The sequence below is a fragment of the Ictalurus punctatus genome, chromosome 10 (genome assembly GCF_001660625.3).
Source record: "Ictalurus punctatus breed USDA103 chromosome 10, Coco_2.0, whole genome shotgun sequence".
In the NCBI taxonomy this organism is placed as follows: Eukaryota; Metazoa; Chordata; class Actinopteri; order Siluriformes; family Ictaluridae; genus Ictalurus; species Ictalurus punctatus.
The window spans coordinates 5,216,444-5,227,191 of record NC_030425.2 but is presented as its reverse complement, the minus strand read 5'-3'; the positions used below and the strand labels follow the sequence as shown (position 1 = coordinate 5,227,191).

The 10,748-nt window shown below is 39.4% G+C and overlaps 1 protein-coding gene across 1 annotated transcript; it reads left to right on the top strand.

Annotated features, from left to right (window-relative positions):
• Positions 1 to 6,057: 6,057 nt before the first annotated feature.
• On the top strand, positions 6,058 to 10,748 carry si:ch211-1a19.3 (uncharacterized). Its single transcript, XM_017477779.3, has 5 exons — positions 6,058 to 6,521; positions 7,203 to 7,299; positions 8,316 to 8,469; positions 8,624 to 8,736; positions 8,853 to 10,748. Coding segments are annotated over exons 1-5 (690 nt in total). The 5' UTR covers positions 6,058 to 6,197; the 3' UTR covers positions 8,855 to 10,748.

The window sequence follows — 10,748 nt, the reverse complement described above, 5'->3', positions numbered from 1 at the left end:
GTCGCTGAGCCAGATGCACCCACTATAACTACTTCTGCTCGCAGCGTAGCATGTGTGTCATTTTGGTGTTTCTCCCTTCCCATGAAACATCATACATATATAGAGTATATACTGTGCATATTTGAGAACAAATGGCTAGAACATGCCCGGACTCATCATATGTGAAATGAAGTGTTTAAAAGATTTCACGTGGTTTATTATTCATCCTACTTTTAACTAGCAAGCCGAAGGATCTTTTTAGCTGGAGCAAGCAAAAACTGCTAGGAGCGTATAGCTAGGCCGAGCCCTCGTGAACGTAAAGGAGATACTGGAACAGCAGGATACGTTTGAGGTACATCCATGGCGACAATTAACTCTACAGAGCTTTGTTTTTGCGTATATAAGGCTCTTTATAGTATCCACCAGGTGCTTGGGGAAAAAGCTTCCCCTGGTCTGTTTTCGAATAAGGTGACACTAGAAAAGTTGACGTGTACACTTTATTATTCATTACTGTATGCCATATCTTTCCACTAGAACACAGTGTTGATTCCGCACAGGTTTATTCAACGAAAACAATCAAATCAATGATGTCTCACAGTCGTTAATATGAAATCAGCTGAGTGTAAACAATGTGCAAGAAAACACGATGACGAAAATGCTGTGTAGAAATAATGCTTTGAGGCTGATGAAAAGCTAGACAACGCTCTAGACAAAATAAAGGTTATTAATGATGTTTCACTCAAGGATCTGTAGAAGCACATGCACAAAGAGATCTTTACACAGCTTTAGAAAAATAATAATAATAATAATTATCAGCTGTACCTAAGGCATGTTTTTATTTCCTTCATTTTTTTCTGAATATCCACAGTAATAAGTTGCTGTGTCTTTTTCTTCAACGCGTATGATCCGTAACCGAAAATGCACTCTGGGCCTGTTCCGGGGTAACACCACGTATTTGTGTGGGTTAATTCCTTCACTGTAGCGCACATGCGGAGGCACAGTGAAGTTGTAGCTCAGCAGGAGTTGTACACCTTGAGCAGGCTTCTGCTTGTACCAGGTAATTACCCCGATGTTCTCTTTGGTCCTCAGTGGGCAGATGAGGGTGACATTTTTGCCCCGTTTCACTGAGATGCCTGTGGGGGTTTGCCATAAAAAGCCTAGAAGAACACACACACACACACACACACACACACACACACGTTTTACTATGCTTGTGAGGAGTGAGGACGTTCCATTAACATAATTATTAATGCAGCTAATTATTGCTATTCTGCACCTAAATCTAACCTTAAACCTGACCTCACTGACCACAAGGAAACCTTTTGGTTATTATTATAATTATTATTATTTTTAATAAGAGTGTTGCAGTGTTTGTTAAAAAGCAGCTTTTGTCATGAGGACCAGCCAAATGTCACTGTGGGGACACAGAGTATGACAACAACAACAAAAACCCTCGAATCTAAGCATCTAAACTCACAAATGCCGGTAAAAATCCCACTCCGGTTCCGATTTATACACGATGTTATTTCTCAGTTGTCATATCATACTATTACGTAGTAGTCATTACGTAATAATAACAACCGAAGAGAACTGTACCGTTAGATCAGCAACATATTACGAATGGGTTATTATAACACTTTTATATTGAGAGAATATGAACCCAGTGTAATATACTTTTCCATAGTGATTGCTCGGTTAGTACCAGAGGAAGAAATAAGGTACTCACTGTGCAGTGTGATACAGAAGAAGAAAAGCAGAGCCACTTTATGAATCATTTCGAGCTCCAGAAATTGGTTGTGTGATGTGAGCTTATAGGATGGACCGTCTGTATGACTCCAGGTATTATCTCAAGGACTACCGATGAGGGCAGTTTCTCACCGCCCTCAGGTTGATTGGGTGGACTTGAAGGAACTGAAACTACCACAATGAGTTGTTGTTGTTGGTTTTTTTTTTTTTTTTTAGTAGAGTACGTTTAGAAAGTAAATGACTATCCATTTACTTGTTCCTCATTCTTGTATGTTACAGTCTAACTGTAAAATGTATTAAATTCGTTCATTTATTTATTTATTTTCGAAATCCCTACACATGAAATGCATAGGTTTTCGGAATGTTTTGTAAATGAAAATCTCTGAAACGTCAAACGGCATGATTTCTAACTAGAAGGAGTCCGAAAACATTTCAGCTGCTTTGAAAGCTAGATCTTTCCGTTTGTAGTTCTCGTGACTATATTGATAATAATGCGTATTTGGGACAAATGATAAAATAGCCAAAAAGTGGGCCTCATTTATCAGAATTTTAGTGTAGCTGTGTGTAAATTACACAGGCAAAAACCAAACTAAAAATGAACTCAGTAGAGTTAAGAATGTCGTTTATCGACATACGCGCTCGAAGAAAATTGACCTTAGCGAATGTTTTACAGGAAGCACACTGGTGCTATGGACGGGGGCGGAAAAGTACGGAGAAATCAACTTCAGGGAAAGTGTCAACATCTTATTCAGTTACAAGTGGAAGAATCCAGCTAAAATGTACACAAGTGAAAGTAGTTAGTTAGTTAGTTATAGTTATATTTATACAGCGCTTTTCTAGACACTCAAAGCGCTTTACATAGTATGGGGGGGGTCTCCTCAACCACCACCAGTGTGTAGCGTCCACCTGGATGATGTGACGGCAGCCATAGCGCGCCAGAACTCCCATCACACACCAGCTATTAGCGCAATGTAAAACCAGGTAAGTTCATTTAACTCAAAAAATTCAAGGAAACTAATTACCTCAAATTTTGTAAGTTGATGAATCAATTCATTTAAGCCAAATACACGTAAATAGAGTCAACTGAGTTAAACCGTTGTTCTATTTAAGTGTATTTGGATTAAAGAATTTGATTTATCACCTTAAAAAAAAATTGAGGTAAAAAGTAGGTATCAAAAAGTAACAAGTAAATATGTTTAACTGGTGAAATTGCGTAGGTCATGGTTTCATGTGAAGGGTAACTTTTAGTGCACTTTAATACGGGACTGAAACTAGACTTAACATTATATGTAGATGACTACTGGGTTTTCGATTTGCGGACATAAAATGAAGGAAGAAATCCATCCTTGCCTCTAATCTTCTTGATATAGAAATTAAAGAGCTAATTATTCGGAAGTAAAATATCCGGTAAAAAAAAAAACTCATATTCACCATTAGCTAGAATTCGACTTTCTGCCTAGCCAATTCTGATAGCTACTGGAATTGGTGCTCGTCTAACCTGGAATTAGGAAAGAAAACAAGCTAATGTCCTTAAATAGAGCCATGAGCGTTAACGTTAGCCAAGAGCCAAGAGAGTTAATGTTAGCAGATCAGTGAAACTTAACATACCTTAACATGTTTTATCAAATTAGATGGCTACGCTAACAGTTCATGTCTGTCATGAGGCAAATGCACCTCATTTTATATGAGTATTTGCTTACTGAGGTAGGGCTCATCCTCAAGATTGACAGCTCGGCCATGCAGGCCTTATCAATCTTCAGACAAACCGGAAAAGCTATTGCACTGAATACATTTGCTATTGCACCGCTAAATGTCTTCTTTTAAAGGAGACCATGATTAGTAGTGTAAAGTATTCGTGAATTGCAATCATTTAAGTTTAGGTATGTCATGTTCAGGTCTATGCTCAAAAATGGGGATGACAGGTAAGAGGCTAATTAGGCTAACTAGCTAGCTATCTGGCTAACATCTCCAGATATACATTCAATTATATAGTCTATTTTTGTATGTCTATTTGAGGTACATATTTTAACATTGCTTTCTCTTTTATTACCCTTTGTTTTATTAACAATTAGGCACCCTTGTTTGTCTTATGTGTGCTTGCATTTCTTTATTTGGGTCTGAGTATAGCTCAGGTCTGGGCTCTTCCCAGCTTCCCAGACTTACCACCAACCAACACGGCCATCATGAAGATTCTTGACTTTTTTTTTTTTTTTGCATGAAAAGCGACTGCAAGAAACCTACCCAAACATGTGGGTGGCACTGAGGATATTTGGGACTATCCCGGTGACAGCGGCAGCTGCAGAGAGAAGCTTTTCAAAGTGATTAAAACATACGTGCGGTGTACCATGGCCCGAGACATTCTGTACAGTTGTGTGCTTTCAACATTGTGGCAACAGTTTGGGTAAATATGTATGTGACGGTCAGGTGTCCACAAATATTTGGCCCTGTAGTGTAGATGAATTAAAGAATAAAACATTTGTAAATCTGGCAGTCCTTTTTTTTTTTTTTTTTTAGCTCTGTCTTACCTATGAAAAATGTATACAGAACTTTACTAAAAGATTAATAAATGAGGCCCGTTGTCTCGATGAATTAATGAAACCAGTTAAACACAGTACGATAATATATTGGTTGTGTTACATAAAATGAATGATCCTTATCTAGACTTTCAAATTCTAAATTGATCCGGGAGAGAGTATAGGGTTTTGGTCTATATTTCTTATATAAGAGTGCATTTAATACTCCAGAGTGGCACAACAGGAACGCTTTCCGCTTTATTGTTGGGCGATCATGAGTTCCTAACAATGCCACAGCGGTTTGTTTATTTATTTATTTGTTTATTTTACAAATAAATCTCCCTTATATTTATATTTCTTCTCATATTCATAATGAATAAAGACAGCCGAGTAAATACAGCATTCCGCAAATAAATTACATTCATCTGTTATTAAAAACCTTTAAAGAAACCAAGCACGGTCTTAGATCAAGAAAAAGCACAGACCAAGAAACTGAGAATACCACTGTTTTGCCAAAATTCCTAAAAACACGTTGCACTTCCAACTTAAAACTTCAAAGGCATATTTCACTCAATTGCGTTACGGACGTAAATTTGGAGGACGGACCGTTATCCGTCATCGTTATGTAATCATGCTGAGTGACTCACAGTTCAAGAGAGTCCAGCGCTGAGTAATGTGTGAACCAGAAGAGGGTGCTCTTGGAATTTGGTGTAGACCATGTACAAACTTGAGGCTGAGATTACACAAAGCCAGACTGTCCTGATAAGAAACTGAAAACGTCTTTAGTGAGAGTGGAATGGGTAAATGATCATTTTATAAACTGCCCTGCGATCCAGGTTGTATCCCCGCCTTGTTCGGCAGTGTTCCTGTCTTTGGCTTTGGAGCAACCATGACACTCACCGGAATAAAATGGTTCCTAAGGACGACTAAGTTAGGATTACTTGTTGGATGGAACACATCATAGTAATGGTTTCCTACCTGCATTTGTATTTTTAACTCCTTTTCAACTTACATTCCTCACGCTGAACGTATAGGAGCTACTAATATTATATGTGTTAAGATGCACCACTGAATAATAAGATCAGAGTGTATGGGGTTCATTTGATTATACAAACTTTTAGTTTTTATGTTACAAAAAGCCCCACCCATTCCATCTTGAATCATGAAATCCCCTGATTTTTTTCGTTTGTTTGTTTCATTTTGCGCCTCTCACTTTTCCTCTTTACAGATGCAGGGGGAGGAATCCAGACCAACCCCTTTTAGAATGGCAGTTAAAGGAATGGCTGACTCTGTGTGTGTGTGTGTGTGTGTGTGTGTGTGTGTGTGTGTGTGTCCTCTCAAAACCTGGCATGGCGTCTGGAAACACTGAGTGGCTCCTGCTCTAGTGGTCTTATGAAAGTGTGTTAAACAAGACATAGTTGACGGGACAAACAATCTGCGGTACTTTCCTCTCTCCAGCAGGCTTCTTGTCCCAACGCTGGAGCTGGGAAACCTGCCAGAGCACTCCCTGAGACTGAGAAATGGAATCCGAAACACATACACAGTCGAACCTTTTCTCTAGAAACCGAGAGTGACTTTAACTTTCACTTTCTGATGAAATGTGATAAAAAAAAAACAAAAAAACAAAAAAACGATCCACATTGCTCTGTCTTTCTTTCTTATCAAATCTTTTCAACGTTGTACATCTATGCCTCATGTAAGGATATGGAGAAACGGTATGAGCAGGTTTTCCCAGGCACGCATCCCAGCACCAGGAGCAAGGCCACACCTCTTTTCCTGCCCAACAGTAGGCAGAGGTTTAAGGGGGAAGTCCAGCCCTGAAAATCCTCCTACCACAGCAGCCAGCCTCTGCTTCAAACACTCTCTCTCTCACACACACACACCGTCTTTGAGACTTTCAGTACTGACAGGACTTTTTTCATCGTTTGGTATTTTATTCCGAGAACTTATCTATCTAGAATGGCTGCCTCTAAATCGTCACACACGGTGCGCAACCTTATCTTCGCTGTGCTGACACTTTGGTCGATCATTTCACTCATCATCATTGTGGTATGGGCCACCTCGCCCGACTTGAAGGGGGCCAGCGAGTGCAACGCCAACCTGAAGACCCTCAAGGAAAAGTTTGCCAAGGAAAAAGACGTATGGAGCAAAGACCGGCATGCGTTGGAAGAACTGGTGGGGCAGGGCCGCCTCAACCAGAGCCTGTTGCTGACTCGCATAGACCAGCTGAAAGACCAACTGCAATCGCTCAATCAGTCCCTGGAATCTTGTCAGCAGCAAAATGTAAGTCTTTCTGGTTCACGGTTTCTGCCTGGTGGATATTATAGCTCGAGAACTGGCCGTTCAACTACGTTTATCTTGTCCTTGGGGTGTTTTAAAGTGCTTTCTATAACATGAGGTTGAAATGATCGAAATAATCATCATCGTTTGTTTTTTAAACGCTACAGGAAGAACATACACGCAAAAAACGCATTTAGAAGTAATTAACTGAACGGAAAATCACAAAATCGAACAACTAAGCGCAAACAATAAGAGCAACACTAATGTATAGAACGTACTGTAACCTCGGAAACCCTCACTGGCAGATTCACACACTCCTCACTCTCCTATTCACTTCATCATAGGTATTAGATCATTTTTTAAAATATAGTTGTCTGAATAAGATGCTTTAGCATGAATAACTGACTGATACGCTGTGACTTTTAGGGGTTAAAAGGACTGCACTGGCATTCCCAATAAGGTATCAGAGGTCCCAGGTCATTTCTAATACTCAGAGGTCACATAGGCACTAAGCGCTCACACCCTCTTGCGATGCAAAACACTCCTTAACACGGCAACGCTACTATCCACAGCCAAAGCTGCCGACTCGCCTCTAACCCACGAACCCATGAACTCACTTAATTAACTTCCATCTCGTGTGTGTGTCTGTGTGTGTGTGTGTGTGTGTGTGTGTGTGTGTTTCAGGACATGCTGAACGACAACATCACTAGGCTAAAGGATGAGATCGAGCTGCATAAAGCCATTGAGGCCAACCTTACTGCAAATATCACACAGCAGCAAGGTAGGAAAATCCAAGTCAAATTTTCCCCCCTCCCGTTCCAGGCTGCTGTGAAAGGAACGCTCTCTTACTGAGGATATTCTTAGAGGCTTTTCTCCCATGTAGTCATAGAAACCGAGAAAAGAAAACAAATAGACCCAGATTCGTCAGTAATGCAGTTCAACATGAAATGTCGGATTGTAATATTGAAAACGAGGCGTTCGCGTTGATTTGGGTTGCGACGAGAATCTTTTTTTAGTAATCGGTCAGATTGTTCATACTTTGCCCAGATAAGGCCAAGACTGGTCTGGTCTGCCTGTGCTCTGGGATACCGAGTAACAGACTATATGAGGGATTCTGTTTTGTCAGTCTGTTTAGCAATTCCTAGTCTCACTCCATCCTTTAATATCTTTTTTTTTTTAAAAGTATAAAGACTGAAATTCATATTACCATCTGCACAGCCATATCCGACCTATTTTTTTAAAAATTTTTTGTTGTTGTTGCTTTAACCCATATCCTGTGTAACCAAACCACAGGAAATGGTTTGCTGCTAAAAGCAAGATATATTTGCGTGATAATAAGAGAACCAGCTTAGGAGAAAGCTGCAGGTGGTGAACGAAATCAGACGTACACTCTCCGTCTGTGTTAAAGATTTCAAGCTTGAGATAGCTGGAGGAATCTGATCTAAAATCAGGACGCGATTTCATGCATTACTTAATCATTAAAGCTGTGCCAAAGATAAAACATGCTTTATGTGAACCACTTCTGCTCAAAATAGCCAAGTGACTTCATGGAGGCCTGAAACGCTCGGATACCTTGTTCTCTGGCAAGACGTGGCCTTATAAGACAATGGGATTCATTCGATATTTTCACGAAAGAATGTCTGGCTTTGGATGATGTTGCTGTTGAAAGATTGTTGATATTTTTTTGCCTTTAGTGCTGTGTGCTTGTTTATCGAGTCAGGAAATCCCATCCTAACATAAAGGAGTCGTATTTAAAGTCGAGTCAAACATGTTGCTCTCCGATCGCTCCGATTTTAGACACGATCGAACTACTGCAGCATAATCTGACCCAGACGGCCTTCGAGCTGGGGATGTGCACAGACTTGCGGAAGGCCGCTGTGAATCTTCAAACTGCAGCTGAGAAGCAAACCCAGGGCTGCCAGTCCAGCAAGCAGTTCTTACAGAAGCAACTGTGAGTCGTTTTTTCACATTCGATATGCTTCGTCATAATTCAGGTCGACTTTCATTAGTGGAATGAGAAGAATTTTGGCTGAAACCTTTGCCAGACAAAATAAAACATCTGCTGGATGAGGATGTGAAATTTCATGTTTCATGCTTGATTGTAGAGAAAAGTGCAAAAGCTTGCCCCAAACTTCATCCCAAAATGATGGACCTCCTGGACCAAGAAGTGGTGCTGTCCTGGTCGGGCTTTTGTGCATCAGCTTTCTTTTAGTACCATGTAAGTACTCAGAAGAAGTCCACAGAACATTATTATGCATTTGATCTTGTCCTTGATTATATGAAATGACTACGGCTAAATGCTTTTTTTTTTTTTTGCTTTTGCTTTCATTTCAGAGCGGAGCTAAAGAGAGATTTTGGATGAAGATAATCGGATACAAATTTCAGTACAACACTGTTTCAAGACACCTGTATGACGTGTGCAGCGAACCTGGACTTGAAGCACGTTACTTTCGTAAACGCACTGCTGTAAAACAAACAGGAATGTTCTGTTCATTTAGAGTTATTTACCTTTGAAGGGAATATAATAAGATGGGGTTTTTTTAATTATTATTATTTGTTCCTGTGCTATAAACAACAACAACAAAAAAATTCTGTTTCAGTACTGAATTCAAATAAGCCATTCAGCATTAATCTTTTTATTTTTAATTTTTTTTTTTTAGCTTAAAATCAAATATAGCCTGGAGTTTTGGCTATTAATTTATGGTAACGTTATCAGAAAGGTGTCTCTCCAAGTGAGAACCAGATTTTGATAACTGCTGAGAAGTTAAAACCTGCTCAAAATATTCTGTCATAATAACATATGTCAAATATCTCCGGTTCTCAGCTACTACTGTTTGTTGGAACTTCATTAGACTGATGTGTTTGTGCTTGTCTCGTATCGATTAATGGATTCAGACCAAAAAAATAATCATCCTAAACTGCATTATCTATTATTTCGATCATTTCTCACTTAACGCAAAAAAAAAAAAAAAAAAAAAAAAATTACTTATGCATTACTAATGCATTACTAATGCATTTTACAAAGAAAAAAAAAAATAGAAAAAAATTGACTTGGGCTGGCCTTAGATGATACAGACGCACATTTTGGTCATTTTTACAGCTCAAATACTTGACAGTATTAATTGCTGGGGGCTGATCTCGACTTAAAGCCCATTCTGATTGCACTGTCAACAAAGTTTTTGCCTGTTATGTCTACCGCAGCCTGTATTGTCTCTCGCTGATCTTCGTTTGCTTCTTTATCTTGGAACAAACTGTTACAGTATTTCTCCAGGCTCCAGGGATTACCCTGTCTGCCGTGACGATTCTTCAAATTCACTGACCAATCTGTGAAGCTCATTTGATTGCCCATTAAAACTCATTTGCTCATCTGGCACCAACTACAACTAAACCTAACTCAGTCTTCTTGCAGAGTGACCTGCAGCAGACGAAGCTAATCCTAGCTAGTCATGATAGAGAACATATTCAAATGTCCTGCATTAAAGCAGATATCACCCCAGAGCTTCTTTTGTGAATTCAGATTCACTCGCGCTAAAACCATAATTGAGTTTGACCAAAGTGGCTTCACCCATTTCCTTTAAACGGTCTCATAACTTGATGAAAACGGGCATCATTTCATATGGATGAACCCACCGTACGCCTAACACGTGAACACATATCACTTAGTAAACAAGGCCCAAGACAGAATGTTTCTTAACCGATATATTTTGATCATAGTGAACTATTTCTCACGTCATGAGCTCCCAATAAAGTGCGAGCGTAAGTGCTGAATTTGTTCGGCTGCATACTGAATGTTGTCTCAGATTATATTTGGCTTTATGAGAGATTTATTCTAAAAAGACTGTCATTAAGCAGTGTGTGGCTTGGTGATTTACAGGTCTAATTCACATGTGTAGTTGTACTGATTTAATGATGTCTTTATATGCTATTTTTCCTTTAAAAAATTTTTGCTCTCTTTCCACCTGCCAAAAATGCCAAACTATTCTGAAGGTTGGAAACTCTTTTTAAATTATTCCGGGAACTGAACAAATAAAGTACTGTCAAAATCGGACACTTCCCAGAAGTGAGTTGGGCTCTAGCTCAAATTAGCCCACACATGATAAGGCTTAGTGACTGTTGTTTGACTTGGGAGAAAGGAGGAGGGAAAAATATGGGAGTGATCACAGAAAATGCGAGTGCCGGCTGGTATGAGTGTATTGGAATTATCGTGGAAATAAACTTTTACCAACGAGA